The sequence below is a fragment of the Apodemus sylvaticus genome, chromosome 7 (genome assembly GCF_947179515.1).
Source record: "Apodemus sylvaticus chromosome 7, mApoSyl1.1, whole genome shotgun sequence".
Taxonomy (NCBI): Eukaryota; Metazoa; Chordata; class Mammalia; order Rodentia; family Muridae; genus Apodemus; species Apodemus sylvaticus.
Window position 1 is genome coordinate 15,954,552 of NC_067478.1, and position 26,007 is coordinate 15,980,558.

Below are 26,007 nucleotides of genomic sequence, written 5' to 3' on the forward strand. Positions count from 1 at the left end.
CAATTTCCACGAAGGGCTTGAGGTATCCCTCCCTCAGTCCAGCCTGCTACCTGCATATGACAAGTCCAACACCTGTCCACGCAGTGGTCAGTGACCGTCCCTCCCAGTAGCCTGAGGAATCCAAAGTCCAAGTTCTGGTCTTTGAAGCCTCACATAGAGAAATTAGTGACTTTGACGTGGGTGCCAGGGAAAGACATAAGGCAAACCCATTCCCAAACCCCAGACTCAGGGCTTTTCCCAGTCCCTTCTCTCTCTAGGTCTTGCCCCCTCTGTCCTTGAACACTTCCACACCACACCTCATCCACCCACACACAATACTCAGGGCCGGCTGGTCAAGGTATACGGTATTGAAGGAAGGTATTATTGACACAGCTATGACCAATAATGAGGGCATGCTGAGGGGTGGCTCAGAGCAGAGTCCAACCCCTATTGATCAACCATGGGCAAAGAATATTCCATGTGAGGTTACAGGCAGCTCCATGTGACCAAGTTATCTCTCCTGATTCAGGGCCCATTCCTTGGGAGGGAGAACTGAGAACCAGGCCTAAACCGCTAGAGACAATGTCCCTAGCCCCCAGCCTCTTGTCCTACTACCTTTCCTTAAGCCTGCAGACCAGAGCCAGTGCTGCTGGTAGAGGCAAGATGCACAACCTCTCCCTCCCATAGCTAGCTCCAGACACAGCAATAAACCTTTGCACCAAGTCTGCGGTCCTTCCTTGGGTCGGTGGGTTGGTTCAGCCATCGTGCGTCCTGCACATTTATTAACTTCCTCCTCCTAAACATCAGTGAGGTAGGGTTCCCAGTGCTAGACATTACTGATGTAGGAAGATGACCCCCTTCCAGGAAAAGAGTCTGACCTGACATGGGCTGTGGCATCTCAGAGGGGATTAGTGGATCCAACTCATGAGTCAGACAGAGGATGAGAGATATGGAAAACATTACTGGGACAGGTTATGATCAACAAGGAGTTTTTGCTTACTTGTTTTAGGAGACAGGGTCTTACTGGGTAGCCTAGGCTAGCTTTGAACTCACCATCTTCCTACCTCTGAGTGCTGGGATTATAGGCATGCCTCTTTGATGAGACCTAGTAACAGGGAGACACGAGACAGACGTCCGTCTGACAGACAGTAGGGTGCATGAGAGCTGCCTGAGTGAGCATTGGGAACTGTGGGCACAGTTCAACGGAGCAGACAATGGCAGAAGACAGTGGACGGACGGACGGACGGGGCCAAGTGCCAGGAGAAGGTAATGAGGACTTACAAAAGCTCTCAGTGGTTGTAGCTAGGATTAGGGTGCGGCAAAGGAGACTCCGTCATCTCCAGAGCAGCAGTGGCAGCCAAGGGCTGCTGTGCTAGTGCATGGCTTTAATCCCAGCACTCAGGAAGCAGAGGCAGGCGGATCTGTGTGAGTTTGAGACTGTCTCGGTGTACATAGCAAGTTCCAAGCCAATCCAGGCTACATGATCACACACACACACACACACACACACACACACACACACACTTTTTATTTTAGAGGAACAGGAGAGATGGCTCAGCAGTTACAGAGGTCCTGAGCTCAGTTCTCACCGCAGGCCGCTCACAACCACCTGCAGCTGTAGCTCCAGAGGATCTGATGCCTGCTGTTAGCTTTAGAAGGTACCTGGACTCACATCCACATACCCCCGCATAGATACTCCTACATAAAGACAAATAAAGAGCAAAATAAGGTTGTTTTTTTGTTTTTTGAAATCAGGGTAGGAGGGAGATAGCTCAGCCCTTAAGAGTACTGACTGCTCCTCCAGAGGACCTGGGTGTGGCTCTCAGCACCCACATGGTGACTCATAACTGCCTGTAACTCTCGTTCCAAGGGACCCAATATCTTCTTCTGGCTTCTGTGGGTACCTGACACACATGGTACACACACATGGTACACACACATGGTACACACACATGGTACACACACATGGTACACACACATGGTACACACACATGGTACACACACATGGTCCTCAGGCCTGCGCAGTGAGTGCCTTACCCCTCTCTCCAGCTTCTTCACTGTTTTGCTTTCTGAGACAGAGTTTCTCTGTGTAGCCCTGGCTATCGTGAACTCACTCTGTAGACCAGGCTGCACCTACACCACCACCGCCTGGCCTATCTATTTTAAATGTGCATGTTGGTGTCACTAAATATGTCCATAGTGTCGTTCAAACACCACTTCCGTCTATCACCACAGCCTTCCCCATCTTAAACACCTGAAAGTGTTCACCCATTAGACAGTAACTCCTCCTTCAGGCCCCTGGCAATCAGCGCTTTCATCTTACACAGATAGGATCAGACAGTGTGTGTGCTTGGGAACTGCTTCACTTAGATAATTCTGAGGTTCATCCCTGTAGTAGCCTGGGTTCGAATCCTCTTCTTTCTCATTGCTGAATAATATTCTGGCACATTTTGGTTTCGTTTGGGTTTTTGAGACACTGTTCTCTGTGTAGCCCTGGCTTTCCTGGAACTTACTCTGTAGACCAGGCTGGCCTCAAACTCCCAGAGATCCACCTGCCTCTGTTCCTCACGCACTGGGATTAAAGGCACATACCACCACTGCCAGGCCCTGTTTCTAATTTTTTATTCACTTATTTATTTTGTGTGTATGGAGGGGGAGGGGTGCACACACCGCGGTGCACATGGAAGTCAGAGCCAACTGGGAATTGGTTTTCTTCCTCTAACAAGTCATCGCCAAGCTATTAGACCTAACATTAAAAACTTTTACCTCCTGAGCCATCTCGCTAACCCAATTTTCGCAGGCCTGTGCCACTCTGCCTGATTTCTTTTGTTTTTTCAGCCAGGATATACTATGTAGCCTAGGCTGACTCGGAACTAGCAATCCTGCCTCCACCTCCTAAGTGCTGGGAATCCACACACCAAGCCTGGGCCTGGGTCTTCTTGTGTCACACCCACTCTTTTCTTCCTCTGGGGATCAGAGGCAGGGCTTATGCTAGAAACTTCTCAGCCACTACTTGCTTTCTGAGATCTCTCTCTCTCTCTCTCTCTCTGTGTGTGTGTGTGTGTGTGTATTCCCAAACTTTAAAATACCTTTAAAATGGGCTGGAGTGATGGTTCAGCAGTTAAGAGCGCTGACTGCTCTTCCGAAGTTCCTGAGTTCAAATCCCAGCAACCACATGGTGGCTCACAACCATCTGTAATGAGATCTGACTCCCTCTTCTGGAGTGTCTGAAGACAGCTACAGTGTACTTACATGTAAAAAATAGATAAATCTTAAAAAAAAAAAAAAAAAAAAAAAAAAAAAAAAAAACCTTTAAAATTTTTAGCATTGATGTCAGGGGCAGGGGCTCATATTACTTTAAAAGCATAGGGGGGGCCGGGCAGTGATGGTGCACGCCTTTAATCCCAGAACTTGGGAGGCAGAGGCAGGCAGATTTCTGAGTTTGAGCCCAGCCTGGTCTACAGAGTGAGTTCCAGGACAGCCAGGGCTATACAGACAAGCCCTGTCTCGAAAAAACAAAAAGCAAAACAACAACAATAAAAGCAGAGGGGGGGAACAGAGAGAACTGGAAAGATGACTTAGTGGTTAAGGGCACTGACTGTTCTTCCAGAGGTCCTGAGTTCAATTCCCAGCAACCACATGGTGGCTCACAGCCATCTGTAATGGGATCTGATGCCCTCCTCTGGTGTGTCTGAAGACAGCAACAGTGTACTCACCTATATAAAATAAAATAAATAAATCTTTAAAAAAAAGTAGAGCCAGGAAGGCAGCCTGGTTTACATAGTGACTTCCAAGCCAGCCAAGACTACCATGAGAATGTATCTCAAAAACAAAAACAAAAACAAAATCAATCAAATAAATGAAACTCAAAAATAGTCATATTATACCCACCATTTCTGTGAATGGTAGGGATTGAACCTGGTGCCGCACTCGCTCCCAGACACGTGTCCCCTGAGCTACAGCTGCAGCCCAAATGTCACTGCGTTGTTTCGCTCTCTTCGCTTTGGCCTTACCTGGCACAGTGCTAGGCAAGTACCCTGTCACTGAGACGCCCACCCCCGCATCCTTGAATCTTAAGAATTTTATTTGTACACAAACCACAATTTTTTTTTTTTGCTTTATTGCTTTGTTTTAGTGGCAAATAAAAAAAAAAAAGCAATGATGTCTGTGGAATATATTTCAGAAAAAGTCATTACATTTTTTAAATGCTGAAGGTGGCGGTGCGTGCAGTTAATCCCTGGCCTGTTTGTGCAAGGTTCTGGATTAAATCCCAGGAAAACACAGGTGCTAGGCAGGTGCGTGCACACACACTCATGTACTTAAAGAACAAACACACGTATTTTAGCAGGGTATAGTAGTGCATATCTGGATATTCAGGATTTGGGAGGATCAGGGTTCAGGACCTCCTCAGGCTTATAGGGAACATGAAGTATGTGAGAGTGTCTTCAAAAACCGATCAAAATGTCAAGGAGACCACAGGAAGACCTACAGAGTCCACTAACCTGGGCCTATGCTCACAGAGACTGAGCCACCAACCAAAGAGCATGCCCAGGCTGGACCTAGGCCCCCTGCACATGTATAGCAGATGTGCAGCTCCGTCTTCACGTGGGTCCCCTGACAGCTGGAGCAGGGGCCATCTCAGACTCTGTTGCCTGCTTTTGGATCCCTTTGTGCTAGCTGGACTGACTGGTCAGGCCTCAGTGGGAAAGGAGGGGCTTGGTCTTGCTGTGCCAAAGTGGGTTGGTACCCATGGGCGGTGGGTGGAGGAGGAGGAGTGAAAGTGGGAGGGGGCTGCACCAGGACTTAAAGTGAGTAAATTAATTAATGAATTAATGAAAAACAGTATCAAAACAAGAACAAAGCAATGACAGTTTGGAAAGTAGCCTGGGCTTTCTAGTAAGTTCAAGTGAAGGAAACAGGAAAAGCTGGGCACGATGGCACAAAACCTTTAACCCCAGCACTCTGGAGGCAGAAGCAGACGCAGACAGATTTCTCTGAGTCTAAGACCATTCTGGTCTATATACAGAGTTCTATACAGAGAGGACCTGTTTCAAAGAGAGAGAGAAAGAGGAAGAGAGAGGAAAAGCAAGGCAAGGAATGGAACGGAAAGGAAAAGAAAGGAAAGGAAAAAGAATGACTATAATTTTTTGTTTGTTTTTCGTAGACTAGGCTGGCCTCAAACTCCTGAGCGCTGGGATTAAAAGTTTGCCTCCACTTCCCGAAAATGTACAAATGTAGTAACATTTTTAAGAAAATTAGAAACATTTTATTAAAAAAGAACACACACACACACCTCCCACCTTTAATCCAGGACTGAGGAGAAGCTGGTGGGTCTCTGAGTTCGAGGCCAGCCTGGTCTATGGAGTGAGTTCCAGGACAGCCAGGTCTGCACAGAGAAACCCTGTCTCAAAAAACCAAAAGGGGGGGGGGAAGGGCAGACTAATGGTATCTCCCTCATTAGCTGCCCTGTTTGGGGAAAGCTCTTGAGTAAGGGGCAAAGAGAGATGGCTCAGTGGTTAAGAGCACTGACTGCTCTTCCAGAGATCCTGAATTCAATTCCCAGCAACTATGTGGTGTCTTGCAACCATTTGTAATGGGATCCAATGCCCTCTTCTGGTATGTCTGAAGACAGTGACAGTGTACTTATATACATAAAATAAATCGTGGGGGAAAAAAGAGAATTTCAATTCTATATGTGAGCTGAGCTGGACTTCACCCTCCAAAGATGGTGTCAGGACGGTACAGGGTCAGGGACAGAAAAATAATATTCCTGAGTCTTGTGTGATGGAGGCAGTGCCTGGCCTTACGCTGCACTGTGTGTGAGGGGAGTCTCCTAGGCAGGAATCCTTAGCCCCACTTACCACAGCAGTGTAAACACACTCTGGGAATCAGCTCAGTTAGTGCCTGGTGGCTGATTTACAGTCCAGGGCAGATGATCCAACAGAGCACCATGGTGGCAGTGGTGGGTGGCATTTACAATGTGCCCTCCAGCCAGCCTGTCCATCCTACAACCTCAAAGTGACCCCGAGGGCCCTCATGATCTTTTGCTCTGGCTCTGACAGGTCTTGCCTGGCCCGGCCACTGACCAGAGATTAGACAAGTGGATGGTTAATGCTACTGACGTCATGCCTGGCTGGGTGACCACTGGGAGCCTGAGCCCTCCCGTGGGCAGCAGCTCGGGCCATGTGACCTGGGCTCATTAAACTGCTTCAGTGGCCAGAGAAACTAGGGGCCAGATCTCAGGCAGCGGGAGAGGGCAGGCATGCCAGACCTGCAGAAGCAGGCCTTGGCCGGGAAGCTACCAGCTCTAGGGGCCCAAGCTGGGAAAACTAGATAAGAGGCCTTGCCTATGGGTTACCGCCATTCTTTTACATTCTGTAGTGTGACAACTCTGCTGGTGCCCAAAGAGCAGCATTCTGGGCACTGAACAATGAACAAGTGTAGGCAGGAGCATGGCTCTGGGTCTTCCACTCTGGAGTGCGAAGCAAGATTGGCCTCTTCTGTGATTGCTTTAAGTCCCCGACTTGTTTCCTTAACAAGTATCTCACCTTGTTACATTGTAGCCTTGTTACATAGTATACACAGCCCAGAATCTACTGGTGTGGATCATACAGTGTACTGGGCTCTCCCCGGAGAGTTCTTGTCTAGTCCCAACGTGTGGCTTCCATCCCCTAGGCTGAGTCTGGTCCCCCGGCTACTCCTCCGCTGGGATTTCATTCATTCGTGCACTGATTCTGATAGGTGTTTGTCGTCTCCATGTCCTATGCAGAGCACATGAAGATGCCGAGGTTGGGAATGAGTGTGTTGGGGGGTTGGTTGGGCAGCCACTGAAAGACCTAGAATCACTGGTTCTTTGGCGATTTGGGCACCTTTGAATGCTAAAGGACAAACCGGAGGTTGCCAAGGACTTAGGACTGTGAGGATCTCAGGCTGGGGAAGCAAGGACAGAGGCACAGAACCATGAAATCTGGCGAGTTCTTAAAAAAAAAAACTGTAGGGCCGAGGGTGGTCAGCCGGCTGAGTCAGGAGTAGGCTGGCCAGGAGCAGGTTGGGTGGGCTGGGCGGGGTGTATGTGTAAGGGAGGAGCCTGCAGATGTCTGTGGAAAGCATGGATCCAAGGACTAGGTGAAAGGTGAAGATGGGGTATCGATGTTATAGAGGGTCTGGAGGAACTGTGTAGAATGGGGTGTGCGAAGAGCCTGCCCCATTGGAGGAAGGCTGGGAAAGAGGCAGGGGGTGGCGCTAATGTGGCTGGAGAATCTGTAAGATCCTAGGAGTCTAGGTTCTATCCCACATGTCTGACAGCTTTTTCTAAAAAAAAGATTTATTTATTATTATATGTGAGTACACTGTAGCTGTCTTCAGACACACCAGAAGAGGGTGTCAAGTCCCATTACAGATGGTTGTGAGCCACCATGTGGTTGCTGGTAATTGAACTCAAGACCTTCAGAAAAGCAGTCAGTGCTCTTACCTGCTGAGCCATCTCACCAGCCTCTCTGGCAATTTTTTTAAGCCTGTGTCTGAAATGTGGAAATCAGGGAATAGAGAGGCCAGAGCTAGCCCAAGGCCACAGATAATAAAGCTACCCCTCTCCTGAAAAAGTTACCCCGACATGGCGGTTACAAGGATGGGCATTTTCTCAGACCTCTGGATGACGGTGCCTGGCCTCTCTCAGCGTCCTATCCCGGCTGTGCAGCTAATGCAGGCTGGGCTGGGAGATTCCGCAGGTGGTGAGGAAGGCCTCAGAGCTCTGTTTACCCTGGCAGGGGTCCAGGCCTAGCAACAACAAACAGTCACCCTTCCCCCACTTAAACATGAGTGGCCTTACCCAGGGACCCCTCATCACACCAGGCTTCAGGCCTTCCACAGCAGCCCAGCCCAGCCAGTATCCGCCTGTTCAGTTTGGACTGAGGGCTCCAATGTTCATATACTGAGTGACCTTGAGCCTAGTCAGGACCCTCAGGAACTGCCTGTGGGGGCCACTGCCCCTTGACAAATATCTCTGGTGAGTATCCAAGATGATTCTGTCTCAGCCATTTTGTTCTCCCTGCTCCCGTCGGAGGGTTGGGATTGTAGGCATGTGCCACCTACCCAGTTTCTCATGCTTTTTTAGAGGTTGGGAGTCTAATGGCCCTCCACAACGTGGTAAGTAAGCTCTGGTCTGGCAATTATGTCAGCCTCAGCTAAGAATGCAAATCTTTCCTTCCTGCCATCTAGCAACCGGAAAGGTAGGCCGGGATGGCCTGTGTTCCTGGGGTGTCGCCACCCCAGGGCCGTTTTCCAAAGTCCCTCAGCTCCCTGGCCCTCCTAGGCGGTGCCTAGTCTCAGTTTATGGCTTGTAGCTTTCTCCTTACCCACTCCCCTCCATTCTCTCAGGCCAGAGGGCAAGACAGCCATTTCTTTCTAATACAGAGAGAAACTGAGGCACGCTTGGGCTTGGCTGTGGTGGTGCTATGAGTCAGCAGGAAGGGAATCCAGGACTTCGAGATTTGAGGAGTCCCGACTCCCAGCCTGGGGCAGGGAAGAGATGAGACCTGGCCTCTGAAGGCTTCACAGCATCAGGAAGTAGATATGACATCAGGAGGTAGATATGACAAGAGAAGGGCAGCTTGGAGAGGAACAGCAGAGGCCATGGAATTAATCGGATCAGAGCCAGTGGCTGAGAGGCAAGGGGGCACAGCTGTCGGAGAGTGTCCCCAACCCCTTCAGCCTGAAAGTCAACACCTCCCTTTGCTCCCTACCCGACCAACTGCCTCTGGGCACCGGAGCTCTAGGTGGGAAGCAGGAAGAGGTCGCACTGACTGCCAGCCAAGAATGAGCCCTCCCTAAAGTCTCTTTCTCACAAGTCCTGCCCCTCCCCCACACCACCACCACCACCACCCCCGTTTCTGATGGGCAGGGTGACAGCAGTCACTCAGGGACTAGAGAGGAGGGCATAGCAGCGCAAGGCTTGAAAAGAAGTAATGCAGTCTCTCCCTGTTTTTGCTGTCCCAGACCATATTTGCTTCAGCCTCAAGGGTACTATCTCTGGTGAAGAAAAAACCGATTCAGACAGCCTCTCCATTCACCACTCCTAAGCAAAGGCGACCCAGGCAAGGTAGAAAAGGCATAAGTCTGAAAGCCGTCCATTCCAAGCCCCTCACTGAAGTTGAGCCTTGCGGTAGATTTCCCGATTCCTTTTGGTTAAAGATCTATCTCTTCGGGGGTTTAGAGAGATGTAGGCAGAACGTCTCTGGGGTTCAGGGCAGCCACAGTCCTCACAAAGATCTCTGCTTTGACCTGAGATCCTCCAAGACTCAAGTGACCCCTTCCCAATCAGGCTCTCCCACCTATAGGCTCCGAGGGCACCAAGGGCACCGGACTGCCCCTTTGAGACAAGCGGGCCAGGCCCCTGCTCCTCCCCGGGCCAGCCCCTCCTCCCTCGGGCAGCCTGGGATTGGCGGGCCGGGGGCGGGCCAGGGGCGGGGCCGAGCACCCTTCATCCCCTGCCGCTGCAGTTGCTGCTGCAGCCCTGCGCTCAGCCTGGAGCAGAGCGGATCTCACCCTCTGGAGCGGAGTACTGAACGTGCCCACCACGAGGCCAGGTACGGCCGGGGATATATAGGCACCAGCACAGGGGCGCTGGGTGGGCCGAGCCCTCTATACCTCCCCGAGTCCATAGTGGGCTCTGGGCAGGTCTCCTTGTACCCTGAGACCCGGGCAGGCGTCCCAGCTTTCCGAGAGTCAGAGTCTTGCGAGCTCCAGAGCACAGGTTTGTGAGCTGCTGGTAGGAACTCAGCTCCAAGCTTGCGCCAGGGTGCGGGGAGGGGCACCTCGTGGATTCCGCTTCTTGGTAGAGTCAAGCAAGACAGAGCGGGACAGCAGCCCGGGGTTAGATCCACAGGACACCTAGTTTGAGACTCAGGAGACAGTGGACCGACTTCCCGAGTCAGGACCCGCGGGCACCAGCTAAAGAATGGCCGGGAGTAGACTCTGGAGCGCTGCCCCGACGGGCGCCTGAGAGGCAGATCCGCCGGCTGGCACGCCGGCAATCCGGGTATATTTATCCCGCTCTCTGGGCAGTTTGAGGGCAGATCCGGCCGGGACGCCTGAGGGGCCGCGGGGTACATGCTGGCCCCAGAACCAGTGCCATTTGCAGTGGGGCCAGCGGGCACTGCCTGCTCTGGGTTCTTGTGGCTCTTTGGCCTGAGGGCGGGGTGCAGTGGGCGTTCCTGTCCACCTGTGGACCTGGCTGGCCGAGGTGTGAGAACTAGCCAGGGCCCAGGACTCAATTTTCACAAACCCGCCCCTCCTGGACTGGCCCCTTCCACTGGCTACAGCGAATGCTCGCCGTTTGTTTACATTAGAGAAGGGGGCAAGAATGGGGCACATGAGCATTGCACCCCCCCCAGCTCAGCTCCCCCTCACCACGTGACCTGAGACCCGAATCCAGGTCTGCCTGCTCCTGTGTGTAGAGGGAGGCGGCCTACATCAAAGGCTCTTGTGTGAGGAGCACCGAGGATGATATCTCCAGGGTACCTTTCCTTTAGCCCACCAGCCCTGTTCTTACCCCCTCTGCTTTCTCCGCTTCCCGCCATTATATTGTCCCCTAGAAGAGAACCCTGGCACACAGTCTGATAGGGGCTTATTTTCCAGAAAAGAAGCCAGTCCCTTGATCACTCGTTGTGTGTTAGTTAGGGTGTTAGAAAGCTAGATATATCCACGGATAGTTCGATCTGGGAGCAGGGAACATCTGCACAGCTGTGGAAACCTCCCCTAGGAAGCCCGGTGATGGGAGGCATCAGGAGTGCAGCAGCAGGCCAGGCCCAAAGAGGGAGAGGCTTTTTTGGAGAGGCTGGGATGACTGAACCAGGAATGGCAGTCTCTGACTGCTTAGGTTTGAGCATGGGACTGTGTCTCTAGGAAAGATGAGAACGGTGTGTCTCAGAGCTTCGTTCTGCCTGTGTCTGGGGAGCCCAGGTCCTCTCTTCCTCTCAAGCCATCCTGCTGAGTGCAGTGTGGATTCTTATCCCAGCCTTGCTGGATCCCACAGTCCAAGGCTCCAGAGGCCAGGCCCAAAGACTTTCTTATCCCTGTACTTGTGTCATGGGCCTTGGAGCCCCCACACAAATGGAGAATCGGGCCCAACGAAGGCAGGTAGATTGTGAATTCCAGGCTGGACCAGGAAAAGATCTGAAGCTGAATGAAGTCTGGAGTAGCCCTGGGAGTCTGTGCTGGGCGGAAGCAGAAAGACGTGGGGGCAAAGCAAGTCTGCGAGGCAGTGCCTGCTGGGGACTAAACGCCGTTCAGGCATTTGTGTGCACAGCAGGCAGGAATGCGATGTCTGTGTTGTCGCAGGAAGGGGCCCCGTGGGAAGAGTTCTATTGTAGACATCCAGGGACTGGGTCCCACACAGTAGGTAAGATAGACTGAGCCCTCTGAACGCATTCCATTCATGCAGTGATATTATTGAGTACCTACTATGTGCCTTGCGCACAGTGTGACGGGTGAAAGCATTCTGAAGGTGTAGGTGGGCCTTTGGCTTTGGATGGGAAGACAGACACAGGAGGGTAGGTGGGAGCTCTAGAGGGCCAGGCAGCACTTCTGGGGGCCAACGGGAAGGACCAGCTGCTGGGGCAGGAGGGGCTTTCCTGCCAGTGGCCCAGGGTTGCTTGGCTTTGAATTTCCGCTCTGCGGGCCACGTCCTGTACACAGCCCCTCGGCCAGCACGTCGGCACCTGTGTGGCCACTGACAATAGGAGTCGCTCCGGCTGGCCATCGCCTCTGCTTGTCTTTTCCTTTGTTCAGGTAAATAAGTCTCAGACACCACCAGCCTTGAGGTCTCTGAACTTTCTAGTAGAGCCTGGCCTTGTGACCTTCCTGGACTTGGCTGCATTGGATGTGACATAGCATCTGGCTGGTGGGATGTAATTTGAGTTTATGGAGATGCAGCGGTGGCCTTATGGAGGCCTTCCTAGGCACTCCGCGGTACCTGCAGAGCCTGACGCACACCTGCCTCATACCCTACGCATGGCTGTTTTGGCTCCTTCTCCCTTCTTGTTCCTTCTAGGACTCTCTGTTGGGGCAGAGGTTGTTTGATTGTTTATTTTGGTTTTGTGGGGGTATTTTTGGTTATTTCAAGACAGGGTTTCTCTGTATCCTGTCTGTCCTGAAACTTGCTTGGCAGACAAGACTGGCCTTGAACTCACAGAGATCCACCTGCTTTTCTCTCCCAGGTGCTGGGACTAAAGGTGGATGCCACCACTGGCCCAGCACTGTTTTTGTGTTTTTTTTGTTTTTTTTTTTGTTGTTGTTGTTGTTTTTAAGACAGAGTTTTACTATGTAACCTTGGCTGCTCTGGAACTTGCTATATAGATCAGGCTAGCCTCTAACTCCCAAGTGCTGGGGTTTAAGGTTTGCAGCACCACCCGTGTCTCTTGCTGGCTATTTCTTGGCTGTCTCTCTCCAGCTCTGTCCACTTTGTGTCTTACCTCTCCCATTGTCTCTTTCTCGTTGCCTGAATAGCAAACCATCTACTTATGTTTGATTCTTGATTCTTTCTGTTTTCTTTTGTCTGTCACCCTGTATATCCACCCATGACTCTCTGGCTCCCTGGGCCCCTGGCTGGCTGGCTGGTTGTCTGTCTAGATCAGTATGCATGGGCGCATGTGTGAAATGGGTGTTTTCTTTTGCATTCTCTCTCTTCAGATCTTTCCCTCTCTCTGCCTCGACCCTCCTGACCTTAGATGTCTCCCCTCCTCCAAGCTGACCTTGCTTTAGCCCCCCATCAGGGTCTACAATGAGTCCCAAACCACCCCAGGCCTGTGTTCCAGTTTTCCTTGAGGCCAGAAGTCCGGCTGTCCAAATATTTGGCCACCTCCAGGGGATTCCGGGTCGGCCCAGAGGAAGATGGGCTGGCTGGCGCAGGGTCTCCCCTGCCTCTTGGGGGCCATAGTCACGTGATGTTCTGTCCTTTGCCTCAGCGGGACCTCTGGCTACACATCCCTCTGAACAAGCTGGCAATCGAGTTGGGGGAGGGGCTGCTGCTGTCTCCGGACAGCTTGAGTCAAGAGGTGCTGGCTACAGTCTCCCTTAGAGATGGAGCAGAGGGTCCGGGTTGCGGTGGGGGATGAGGCCAAGGTGGCTTGTAAGCATCTGCCTTGTCTAGGAAATGTACCCTGTCACAGGAAAGTCTACCTTCCGGCTCCAGCTGGGCTTCTTAGATCCTCCTAGAGGCTTCCGGATAGCCAGGACGCAGACACAGGCTACAGGTCTTAGGGGCAAGGAGCCAGGCGGAGGCATTGAGTGGCTAGGGTATCAATGTTCCAGGTCGCCACCTTTGCCCTGTCTTTGACTGTTCTTGCACACTCACCTCGTCACGCCGGCCACACGCTGCCCACGTGTCTCACCCCCTGTTCTATTGTCTTTTCGTGATGAGACAGTGGTTAGGTACAGACTGGGGTCTTCTACCACCAAAGTACAAAGCTGTGGCTTGGGGGAGAAACAAGGTGTGACTGACGGCTCTATTAGCCCCCTACTTGACCTGAACGCCAATCTCTTACAGCAGTGGCTCCCAGCAGTCCCTGCGGCTGTGTGTTCAGGACCTACAGTTCAAATATGTCAGCCACAGGTAATGCCTGCTTGCTCCCAAGATGGAGTCCCCTCTTTAAATCCAGAGAAGCACGTATCTAGAGATACCATGACACAATGGCTAAACCAGGGAGAGGAGCTTTCCCTACCTTGGAGCCCCCAGTAAGGGTCTCTGTGACCCTTCACTCCAAGCCACTTGCTTCTTACCAGGTCTTTCTCAGGTTAAGGTCTTGCTGCCCAGGCTCCGGAAGGCAGAGCTGGAGAAGTGAATTTCAGATGACATCCACACCACCATCAGAACATATGGTTGCAGGCCTGGGAGAAGGACTGTCCGCCCTGCTGTCAGCCCACCCCTGCAAGCCCACTTAGGTCCCTGAGAACTGAGGGGGAAAGTGGACCCGAGGGACTCGGCTCGGGGAGAAAGCCGTGGTTCTCCCATAGTGGCTGATGTAACCAGCCCATCCTGGCCTGGATTCCTGGGCCTAGAAGTCTTTAATTAGCCAAAGTCAACACCTGCCGAGGTGTGCCTGATAAATTCTCACTCTGTGATGCCTGCGTGGGCAGGCAGGCGTTACTTGAGGCACCGTCTTCCTGATGCTCCTCCCTCCCATCGCCTAGCAGAGCAAACAAACCTCGGAGTGGTGGGCTGGGCCAGGCCATCAGCTCACTGCCCATACTAGCCACGACCAACACCATTCTGCCGGCCTGTCCGAGGGCTCGGTGACCTCTCTATCCTGAGGCTTGACCGCTCTTTGGACTCCCCGGGCTGCTCTTGGAGGTGAAGCCTCATTCTGTCATCAGCTTTGGCCTCCTAGGACCCCTAGATGTCAGGGAGCACTGAGAGATCCGGGCTGAGGGTGCTCTGCATTGTGAGGGTGATCTGGGCTAGCAGCTCACCTAGGCTCTCGCCACCACAGGAGACAGCAGGCCCAAGGTAGGAGCTGTAGGAGCTGGGCTGGCAGCCTGAGGAAGTATCTGAGATCTCCCTCAGAGGATGAAAGCTTATTTGCACTCTGGGGCTCTGGTCCTGAAACCTGCCTGCACTGAGGTAGAGACCTTGACTCAGCCTCTTCCTTCTCCTCCTCCCCACCCCACCTGCTGAGACCGCGCCTCAGAACCTACGCCATGCCACACTCTCTGCTTAAGTGCTTAAGCCTCTCTTCCTTGCTTCAATCTCTGGAGCTTCTGTCGGAAGTTTAGGCCTGACCACACTGCCTCTTCCAGGAAGCCTTTCCTGATACCTCTCTCCCCTTCTTTTTTTTTTTTTTTTTTTGTACTAGAGTTTTAGGGATGGGCCCAGGGGTCTTTTGCATGCCAAGGAAAGACTCTACCACTAAACTATATCCCCAACTCTCCTCTCCTTTTTCAAGTCCCAGGAGACTGCCTCACATCCAGTTGCAACAGGAGATGTTAAAGCGTTGTTGGTGGGGGCAGGGGTAATGGAACATGGAAGGACATCACTTCTACCAGAATGGAGGTCGCTTAAGGACAAATATTCTGCATCCTTCCTGGGATCTCAGGGCAGCCTGAGACCCAGCAATGACTGGTTATGAATAATAGCCATCAAGTCTCAAAGACTTTAGCCCACATCCTGAAAGAGGACAGGGAACCTAGAGCCAGAACCTTAGGCACCTCCCATAGCCATTCCACAGACTTAGTCTCCCTGGAGGCAGTGCTAGGCTGCTCCGTACCCAATGCCAGAACAGAACGAAGCCCACACACCGGCCCAGGCAAGCCCTTGGGGGCCTCTGTCATTATGACAGAAACAGTTGCTTGGCCTAGACTGCTGACTCAGCATGCTCTAAGGGCTTGTTCCAACATGCCCAGGGTGGGGACCGAGCAAGGGCAACCTACTGAGTGCCAGGGGGCTTTGGAGACCTGGCAGTGGTACCTTACACCTAGATGAGATCCTGGCAAGGCTCAGCAGAAGGGCAACATGAGGACAACCTAGGGATGACGGATGATCTGCAGGAGTGAGGACATCTTAGGGATGATGGATGATCCACAGGAAGAGAGAGCCCTAGAGGACAGGTCCACATGATCAGGGTCCTAGGTAGGTAGGCTGGGATGAGAAACAGCTCAAAACTGGCAACCAGGGAGACAGAGGTAGGTAATGGTGCCAGGTGTGGCGTTCCCAAGGCTAAGGTATTCAAGGTCGGAGCTCTGGGCAGGGGCAGTGGGTGAGGACGCTCCAGTGGGTATAGGGAGACGGATGTCTACATGGTGTGGGGCCTCAGGCCTGAGCCTGGCTCCCGGTAGGATCAAGATCAATCCCAGGTGTGTGAGCTCCTTGGAGCTTCCCACTTCAAAGAAGGTCTGAGACCATTGCGGGCTGGAGCAGGGGGAAGGAATTCAGAGCTGCATTTGGGATGCCCCGCTTGCCTCAGGCCCAGGCCCTGGCCATCCTACCTGGCAGAGACAGCCCTTTCTGGTCGCCACTCTGGCTCAGGGCCCCTCCTGGCCACTTTAGCCTTTAGGATGTCCTGACAGAGCCTGGGTTCAGTTTGCCCAGACATCTTCTGGGCACGGTAGGTATCCCCTGGCCCTGGGGGTGGGAGAGGAGCCAGCGAGTTGTCTGGGCAGTGCTCACTGAGGAGCAAGGAAGCTGGATCATCTGCAGTGCAGCCTGGCCAAGCCCAGAGAGAGAAGAGGCACCCAGCAGTGACATGGGCTTCTCCTCAGCCGGCCAAGCCCTGAGCTCCTGGCCCAGGGAAATAAGGGCTCTGTTTAGGGGGTGGCTTGGGTGACAGGCTCTGAGGATTAGGGGCTCCCTGGCAAGAGAGGAGATGCAGGGCTGTGAGGAGCATGAAGAACAAGTGGCCCACAAAACTGCTTGCCCTGTGACATCCATTTCCTGGAAGGGCCCCTGAGGGCCTTTCACCACAGCCAGGCTGGATGGGCCCAGGTGTCCAGCCCCAGCACCGCCTCAGGCCTCCTGGCTCTGGAAGGGGCACCCTCTGCGCCCGCTGTCCACAGTGCCAGCTCTCAGCCCACAGAGGGCCTTTTGTTCTGACTGCCAACAGAGCCCGCCGGGCAGCTGGGAACAGGGCCCACACCCCTCACCCTCTCCCAAGGCCTCCAGCCGTCGGGCAGTGCCATTCTAGGTTGGCCAGGAGGCCCCTGGCACACAGGACCAGTTCAGGAAACTGTGTCCCAGGACGACTGTAAGGAAGGAGATTCAGTCCAAGGTGCACATGTGGAGCGGGGTCAGAACCTAGGGCTTAGCATTCAGCGCTTCTGGTGCCATTCAGCTATGGATTCGGATCACCCAAATGACCCTCGCTTCACAGGTAGAGAAACTGAGGCCCTGGGAGCTTGCTTGGACTGGACTATGCAGGGGACTTATTGTCCTGTCCCATCAGGATGTTGTAGGGAGCTCTGGTGTTCAAGTTCTGCTCCACATCCCAAAGACCGATCCCAAGAAAGTGCCAAGTCCTAGTGAGATTTCATGTGCCTGTCTGTCCCAAGTGACCCTCTCAGAGATATATTGTGGCCACTGACTTCATGTGGGAGACTAGACCATGACCTCAAGGATAACCAGAAGGACGGACTGATCCACAGATACCTGCTTGTGTTGGTGTGAGAGCGGTGTTCTGGGGTGGTCTCTGAGCCATGGAGATACCCCGACAGACAGAGATGGTGGAGCTGGTGCCCAATGGCAAACACATGGAGGGGCTTCTGCCAGTGGGCATGCCTACAACAGACACCCAGAGGTAAGCAGAAAAGGGAGATGGTGGGCTCAGGGCAGCCCTGGGCAGAGGTACAAGACACACGGCTGGAACTGAGTCCCGTGCGCCGGCCTCCTCTTACAGGGCTGAAGATGCCCAACACTGTGGAGAGGGCAAGGGCTTCCTTCAAAAAAGCCCCAGCAAGGAGCCACACTTTACCGATGTGAGCTGGGCAGCCTGAGGGAGTTGGGGGACTGTGGGGAAACTGGACACGGTGATGAGGTGCTCTGGGGAGGTAGAATACCACAATGCACCTCCCTTGCGCTGACTCCCCTCTTGTCTCCACCCAACTCTGGTGCCTGCAGTTCGAGGGGAAGACATCATTTGGGATGTCGGTATTCAATCTCAGCAATGCCATCATGGGCAGCGGCATCCTGGGGCTCGCCTACGCCATGGCCAATACGGGCATCATCCTTTTCCTGTGAGTGCCTCTGCAAACAGCCCTAAATAGCTGCCAACCATGACCTCCAAGGACCTTCCAGCTCACTGTCCAGTGGGTGGGCACTTCTTTCTCTGCACCCAGTCTACCGCTGCAAAAACATCCACAGCCAGGCAAAAATACCTCACTGTTCTTCAAACCCACAAGGCCAGCCTTACAGGCCTGAGTCTGTTCTACTAGGTTTACACTCGATGGCTAAACCCCTGTGGCCAGGCCTTGTGTGGCCACACGAGTCCTTGATTTGGTGGCTCTGCCCTGAAGCCTGAATGGAAAACATGTTTGTCCCAAAGACACCAAGAAGAGGAGGTGCTCAGAGGACAGGCACAGGATGCTCTTGACCCAGAGAGCCCCGACCCAGGTCATACTGCACCCTGGGTCAAAGAGAGTAGCGTTCATAGGATCTCTGGAGTCCCCTGACTGGTACCCACTCCCTCAGGGGGTGGGGGAGGAGTTCAGATGGTTATGTCATAGACTCCTTCCCCCCAGCGTCCCTGAGCCCCTCTCTCCTGCCAGCTAATGGAGGGAACTTGGTCTCTTTCCATGTTCTCCAGGTTCCTGCTCACGGCCGTCGCCCTGTTGTCTAGCTACTCCATCCACCTGCTTCTCAAGTCTTCGGGGATCGTGGGTGAGCTTTTCGAAGGCTTGCAAAGGGGTGGAGCGGAGGTGAAGAGGGTCACCCTCCCCTCCCCTCCCCACCCCCGGCTGTCCTGACTTCCTGTGTCCACAGGCATCCGTGCCTATGAGCAGTTGGGCTACCGTGCCTTTGGGACCCCAGGGAAGCTGGCAGCAGCCCTGGCCATCACGCTTCAGAACATTGGAGGTGAGGCAGTGGCTGGAGGTAGGGTGGGGGAGGGAGTATGCAGAACGGGGAGGTCTGAAGGTTAGCTGGTTCGGCTGACCTCAGCAACTATCCCCCTACCTCCACCCCAGCCATGTCCAGCTACCTATACATCATCAAGTCTGAACTGCCTCTTGTCATACAGACCTTCCTGAATCTGGAGAAGCCAACGTCGTGAGCCTGGGAAACAGGGGTGGGGGTGGAAGTAATGGGTACCCAGCTAGCCTGATAGACAAGGCACAAGTATGGCTGGTGGAGGGCACAGGGCTGCAGAGAAAGCCACATTCAGTTCCCGCATGTGTGCAGAGCATCCAGAGAAAACCCGGAGTGCCCGAAAGCTAGGGCCCATGTGACCCAGGACCCTGCATGAGCAGAAGGGCCTCAGGCTTAACTCTAAGCACCTGCTATTCCTGACCATGGGGTCACCCCCACCCTAGCCGCCACTACCAAGAGATTAAGCCCAGGGCATGTGTGGGGGTGCCCACTACTTAGCTAGCACAGGCTGAGCATCAACCTTGTTTTGTATTTAGGGGAAGGGATCAGAGGCTTACCCCTGCTGTGGACAACCCCGTGCCCACAAGCAAAGAGACTATGAACAGTGCTGAGAGGAGAGCGCTGGGACTGTGCACCTGGGCTCCCGGGGACCTTTCCCTAGTAAAGGCCCTTGAATCTGCCCAAGAAGAATGAATGGTCCCACTCCATTTACCCTTATCTATGCCCCATATTCATTTCCAGGAGAAAGGGGGGGCAAAATAATACAAGATGCAGGTGCCAAGAGAGACCACGGGTGGGGGAATACATTATTTGCAAGTCCCTGAACCCCCCCCCAAGAAAAGCACAGACCCTTTCTGAGGCAGGTCCTTTCAGGAGACTGGACCCAGACCTCTGAGACAACGCTACCAGCAACCGCAGTTACAGGGGACCCACAGGAGCTGTGTCCCAGTCCCACTCAGGAATGTGACAACAGGCCCATTTTAGATAAAGTACGGGGAGAGCCGGCGGCCCCACACCAGGTGAGGAGCTTCTCTCTGACCACGGATTCTGCTTCCTGCAGGGTGTGGTACATGGATGGAAACTACCTTGTGATCCTGGTTTCTGTCACCGTCATTCTGCCCCTAGCACTAATGCGACAGCTCGGTGAGTCACCAGGGTCAGACTCGAGGGGGCCGTTAAGGGACACGGGAGAGGCCTGAGTCTCACAGTTTCCTCCTTTGCAGGTTACCTGGGTTACTCCAGTGGCTTCTCTCTCAGCTGCATGGTGTTCTTCTTGATCGCAGTGAGCCACCCTCCACGCTGGTCAGGAAAGAGCAGGCCCGAGGGAGTCCCCTGTGGGAGGGAGCGGGCGGGGTCTGTTGGGAAGCTGGAGTGAGAAGGCAGCTCTTCTAATCTTGAATGTGGCCCCCAGTTCCATCTCCAGCAGCTCAGCCTGACTCTGACCCTCTCACACTTCTCCAACCCCAGGTCATCTATAAGAAGTTCCAAGTCCCTTGCCCATTGGCACACAACTTGGCCAATGCCACCGGCAACTTCAGCCACATGGCGGTGGTGGAGGAGAAGGCGCAGCTGCAGGGCGAGCCCGACGCCGACGCCGCTGCCGCTGCCGAGGCCTTCTGTACCCCAAGCTACTTCACGCTCAACTCACAGGTTCCGACAGGCCGAGCAGGGCCGGAGGGGAAGTGGGGAGGGTTTGGTGGGGAGGGCTGCCTTGACATAGTCCTGTGTGTCTCCAGACAGCATACACCATCCCCATCATGGCCTTCGCCTTCGTCTGCCACCCTGAGGTGCTGCCCATATACACAGAGCTCAAGGAGTAGGTATCTGCGGCTGGGAGAGGGAGGGCGGCTGCCTTGAGTTGGTCTGGAGAGAATAGATGTAGTCTTGGATGTCTGTCTGGAGGGAGATAAGCTGAGACTCAGGTCACCAGGTGAAAGGTCTCTATGGTTGATAAGAGTGGGAAATGGAGCTAAGAAGGAGACAGGGAGACCCTCGGGTATAAACAGGTACCACAGCACGGCTCAGCTCATCACCAAGTCCCTCTCTTACTGCCTGCAGCCCCTCCAAGAGGAAGATGCAGCACATCTCCAACCTGTCCATTGCCGTCATGTATGTCATGTACTTCCTGGCCGCCCTCTTCGGCTACCTCACCTTCTATGGTATGGCTGGGTCGGCGCGGGTGGGATCAGGAGCCAGGCTGGGAGGCGAGGGCTGGTCAGTGGCCGCAGTGACTATTGGCACTCGCTAGGTGTGCGATGCCTGACTGTGGCCTGCAGCTGTGGAGGTGAGTCTGAGTACCACTCCCCACAGCGTCAGGGTCTACCACCCCCTGGCCTGCTGACCACCCTCCCTGCCTGCCACAGACGGGGTGGAGTCAGAGCTGCTGCACACCTACAGCAAGGTGGATCCGTTTGACGTGCTGATCTTGTGCGTGCGCGTGGCCGTGCTGATAGCGGTCACGCTTACGGTTCCGATCGTTCTGTTCCCGGTGAGCCAGCGGGCAGGTGACCGGGCAGGCTGAAGGGAGGGTGTGATGGAGGCCGGCAGACTGATGATGGTTCTTCCCCTGCCCAGGTACGACGTGCCATCCAGCAGATGCTGTTTCAGAACCAGGAGTTCAGTTGGCTGCGGCACGTGCTCATCGCCACTGGCCTGCTCACTTGCATCAACCTGCTGGTTATCTTCGCCCCCAACATCTTGGGCATATTTGGGATCATTGGTGAGAGTCTGACCCCGCTGGGCGAGCAGGGTAGAGCCACAGAGAGTTTCACTTCTACAGATCCTGGTAGAGCCCTGAGTGTTTACACCCTACATTTGTGAGAGCTGTCCCCTGTGTACATGGTTTGGCCTCCTACCTGAATGCTTGTCTCTACTATTGCAATCCATCATCTTGAAGGCTCAAAACCCCTGAGTCAGTCCTCTTTAATAGATGATGGTGTAGACGCCCAGGCCAAAGTCTCCACGAAGGATCTCAATGGGTTGGGCTTGGTGGTGTGTGCCCTTAATCTTAACTTGAGAGGGTGATAGAAGAGAATTGCTTGAACTTAAGCGCTTAAAGCTGGCACAGACGGCATAACCAGATACTTCGGACAACTACAAAAGATCTCATAATGTCTTAACCCATTTTACATATCGGGAGGCCAAAGTCAAGCGAGATTAAAGGAACATAAGAGCTACAGTTGACTGGTGGAGAGACCCAATTTAGCCACAAGACTGTTGGACTGCAAGTTTGATGCTCTGTCCACTTCCCCATCCCAGCTGAGGTTTTGAGCTGGAAAATTAGACAATTAGACAATTCTGAAACATCTTTGGGGTGATAGGACTGATTCCTTGACCCTATTCCCCAATCTGCCTTGCTGAGAACTGTGAGATTATCCTGAAAAGACTTGCTTCCCTGCATTCAAAATCTGAGTCAAACATAAGTCCGCAGACTGTTCAAGGGATGGAAAAGTCTCTTGGGAAACTCTGTGTTAGTCAGCACCTTGTCACTGTAACAGAACACCCGAGGCGATTAACTTATAAGGAAGAAATGTAGGGCTGGTGAGATGACTTAGCAAGAACGTGTGCCTGCCACCAAGCCTGACAATTTGAGTTTGGTCCCTTGAACTCACATGGTGGAAGAAGAGATCTGACTCCCGAACGGTTGTCCTCTGATGGCCACATGTGCAGTGACACACATGCAGCCACACACACATATACAAAGCAATAAATATAAAAGTTAAACAAAAGAGAGACAGAAAAGGTTCAGGGACTGAGGACGTAGCTCGGTCAGTAGACTGTTTGCCTGGCTACGCACGCCTGATGATCTGGGTTAGACTCCAGCGCATGTAAACAAGCTATTGCAGGGATATTCCCAGCACTGAGAAGGTGGAGGCAGGAAGAACGGGGGTCCAAGGTCATTCTTGGCTATACAGTTTGAGGCTGTCCTCGGTTACAGGAGACCTTGTCCCCAAACAAACAAAGCAAAAAGGTTTATTTTGGCTCAAAATTTTGCAGGTGTCAGCCATGATTGATTGGTACCAGTTGATTTGAGCGCTGTAGTGAGATAGCCCATCCTGACAGAAGTGCATGACAGGACAAAACTGCTTACCCAGTGGCCAAGAGCTAAAAGGGAAAGAGGAGACAAGGCCTTACAGTCAGTCTCCATAAGGGGCTCATACCCTCGCCTAAAGACCTCCCACAAGACTCTACCTCCTAAAGATCTGCCCCCTTCCAAACAGCACCAACTTCAGAATCTCCTAGATTTCCCATTCCCCACCCCTCCAAACACTTGGACCTCTGAGAACATTCAAGATCCAAATTATAGCAAGCTATGTAAGGAAACCAGTATTCTTTTATGTATGTATGTATGTATGTATGTATGTATGTATGTATGTATGTATGATCTGCTGCATGTACACCCAAATGCCACAAGAGGGCTTCAGATCCCCTTATAGATGACTGTGAGACACCATGCGGTTGCTGGGAATTGAACTCAGGACCTCTGGAAACTGCTGAGCCAGCTCACCAGCCCCAGGAACCCAGTTTTCTTAGGGCTTTATTCCGTCTTAAATTTCTTTTCTTCATGGCTAGCTTCATGCTCCTATATTTTCCTTATCCACCAACACCATCAGCCTTGTAGCCTGGTGGAGAGAGAACAAGAGAGGGAAAGGCTGGTGGGCTCCCCAGAACGCAGGCTCTCCTCCAACCAGGGATACTTTGATGTCACTGGGAGTTCACTTCCGACCTTGGCCAGTAGGCAAGCATGTGGGGCCGTTGCTAAGTTCTACTCTTCGCAGGTGCCACATCTGCTCCGTGCCTCATCTTCATCTTTCCCGCCATCTTCTACTTCCGGATCATGCCCACAGAGAAGGAGCCTGCGAGATCCACCCCTAAAATCCTGGTAGGAGGGGCCTGGAAGTCCATGGGTGGGGGGGCAGTGCTATGGGAACTCTCCGTCTCTCAGGCCTGACTCTCATTTCTGGTCCTCAACAGGCCCTTTGTTTTGCTGCGGTTGGCTTCTTGCTGATGACCATGAGCTTGAGTTTCATCATCACTGACTGGGTCTCTGGGACCAGCCAACATGGAGGAAACCATTAGGATGACCTCCATCTCGTTCTGTTTATTCATCCTAGCACCCCCTGCCCCCTCTCCCTCTCCAGTCCCTGCTTCCCAGCCAGGGACTAAGTAAGGGGTGAAAGACAGGGGAGAAAGACTCTGTAAATACTATGGCATTTGGCTCCACCCATATCCTCTCCGTTGGAAGGTTTTTGTTGAAGAGCCAGGACCAAGGCCCTTGGACCACCCCTGCTGGGCTCCAGAGCTGCAGGGGCTTCCTGCACTAGGAACAGGGTGGGGCTGACGCCTTAGATCCCACCAAAGCCCTCCATCCTCCTCCTGCAGCTGTGTACACTGAGGCCTTGCAGCCACCTCCTGAGGTCACACAGGCTGTAGGGCACACAGAGCCAGAACCCAGGCCTGAAGGCCTCCCCTAGTCCTGCTGGGAGATCACAGTCTACACCCACACCCGGAGGGCTCGTCCCTGATCTCCAGCTCCTTTTCCAACACTTGGGCCCCAAATCTTGGGTACTCTTGTCTTCTTCCGTCTCCTTCATAGGGGACCCTATCCCACCCCATATCTGGGGTCAGCAGGTTCTGCTGAGGATGGGGCTGGAATACACCCCAAGGGATCCCTGCAGTGGGCCTTCACCAGTCCTGGGGAGGCTGGGACTCCCACACCTCAAGCCTGGCCATGACTTACATTCCACTGCTGGGAGAAGAGAGGCCGGCCCGGAGTATCCTGCCCTTGGGAGTCAAAGACCCTAGGAGCCAGGCTGGCACAGGGATGGAGAGGCTGGCCTTTTATAAATATTATATGCAAGACTGATTGTGTTCTATATTCTTGGTCTTCACAGTCCTCAGGTTTCTGGAAAATAGGGTAGGGATCAGTAACGACTTTGGGGGGGGCATTGGGGATTCTCTTGTCTGCTTGCCTGCATGAGAGTGGGAACTGAGCAAGACCCTCCAGCCCACCCCACCCCACCCCTGCCTCTCTCTCAGACAGAGCAGTGGCGTGCTCAGACCCAACTCTGGGCCTAGGCCAAGTTCAGCACAGACCTGCTTTCTCACGGGGTGAGGTGGGGAGGAATTAATGAGCGCCAGGAAATGGGACAGAGAGAAGCCTGCGGAAGGAGGCAACGTGAGGTGCATCCCCAGCAGGTCCACACAGGGGCTGAGTCGGTGGGGGGGGGGGGTAAGCTGAGCTTTGCAGGAGCCTCAGGAAAGGGCCCCTGCAACCCACCGCCCCTAGGCCGCCTGTCAGCCCTCTGTCAATGCCTTAACGCTGGAGGCAGAAGTCCAGGGATCCTTTCCCTTGCAGGACTGATTTTTTTTTTTTAATAATAATAAATACCTCTATGAATAAAGGTAGGTTAGTGAGTCTCACTGGAGTTAGGATAGTCCTGAATGGCTACGGGACAGTAAAGTCTGAGGCAAGGCAGGGACTTCAAGGAGGCAGGGCAGCCCCAGGTATCCTGGCCCAAGTGGGACTGGGAAGCTGCCCATTGCAACTCCCAGGCCTGAATCGGCTACAGCCCAGAAGGATACAACTGTCCAGACCTTGGCACCAAACCCTCATTAGGAAAGACCCTGCACTGGGATAGGCCACCAGCGAAAGGACAGCAAGAAAAATCCAGTTTGAACTTGAAAGGCAACTGCCAGCTAGGGAAAGCCCTGAAGAAAGGACTTCTTCAAGCTGGTGGCTGCTTGGCCCACAGCTGTGCCAGCTAGACAGACGGGAGCTTCCGGAGTGCTGTTCCCATCAGTCCCAGGAGCCTGACTTCAACCACGAGCCCTGTGGCCACAAGAAACATCTGGACACTGACCTAGTGGTAGATGCGACCTAAGGTAGACTGTCAGAAGGAACTGTCCCCTATGAGCCACCAGTTTCTTCTCCATTAGATGGGGCACATAGTCTTGCCTGCAGTGCCTGGCTCACTGGGATAATGGATAATCAAGGGAAAATGCTATCCTGTGGGCAGATCTTAGAGCCTTTTTATATCCCCTATTCAAAGAAGGATGCAGGACAACACGGCAGTGGGACATCAGCCAAGGCTGCAGGCTTCTTAGTCCAGATGTGGTAACAGTAGCCCCCACACAGAGCCAGGGTGTGAAGGAGGACCCTCACCCCAGAGCTCCTCTCTGCACATCAGCTAGAGCGAGTTGTGTGTGTGTGTGTGTGTGTAGCAGGCTCCGGGAGGGACAGGGCCAGTGATGTAGGCACTGCACTAGATTTAGGAGCCTTGTATGCCAGGACAGTGAAATGGGGATTCCTGTCACCGCCACTGTATGGGGACAGGATAATTCAGCCTCCATAAGGATAGGCCCATGGCCCTGTGGATATCCTTAGGGACTATCATATGTTTTGAATAACTTCCAAGGTTCCCCCCGCTTCTTTATGCTTTTGAGAGGGGGCGGATATT

At 53.3% G+C, this 26,007-nt stretch overlaps 1 protein-coding gene across 1 annotated transcript; it reads left to right on the forward strand.

The window, feature by feature from the left end:
* The first annotated feature begins 9,477 nt into the window (after positions 1–9,477).
* On the forward strand, positions 9,478–24,402 carry Slc38a3 (solute carrier family 38 member 3). The gene is made up of 16 exons (XM_052187346.1): positions 9,478–9,563; positions 17,110–17,261; positions 17,361–17,439; positions 17,582–17,697; positions 18,267–18,340; positions 18,443–18,535; positions 18,646–18,727; positions 19,608–19,690; positions 19,771–19,829; positions 20,015–20,197; positions 20,284–20,363; positions 20,606–20,706; positions 20,911–21,035; positions 21,122–21,266; positions 23,326–23,429; positions 23,522–24,402. Exons 2-16 carry the CDS (start codon positions 17,161–17,163, stop codon positions 23,624–23,626), a joined length of 1,530 nt encoding a protein of 509 aa, XP_052043306.1. The 5' UTR covers positions 9,478–9,563; positions 17,110–17,160; the 3' UTR covers positions 23,627–24,402.
* Positions 24,403–26,007: the final 1,605 nt, after the last annotated feature.

What these genes read in the sequence shown, in the direction of transcription:
- Slc38a3 (XM_052187346.1), top strand. Translation starts at nt 17,161, where the DNA reads ATGGAGATACCCCGACAGACAGAGATGGTGGAGCTGGTGCCCAATGGC. An exon ending in AGCACTAATGCGACAGCTCG is followed by an intron (nt 19,691 to 19,770) that starts GTGAGTCACCAG and finishes CCTCCTTTGCAG; the next exon opens with GTTACCTGGGTTACTCCAGT. An exon ending in CGGCTACCTCACCTTCTATG is followed by an intron (nt 20,707 to 20,910) that starts GTATGGCTGGGT and finishes TGCCTGCCACAG; the next exon opens with ACGGGGTGGAGTCAGAGCTG.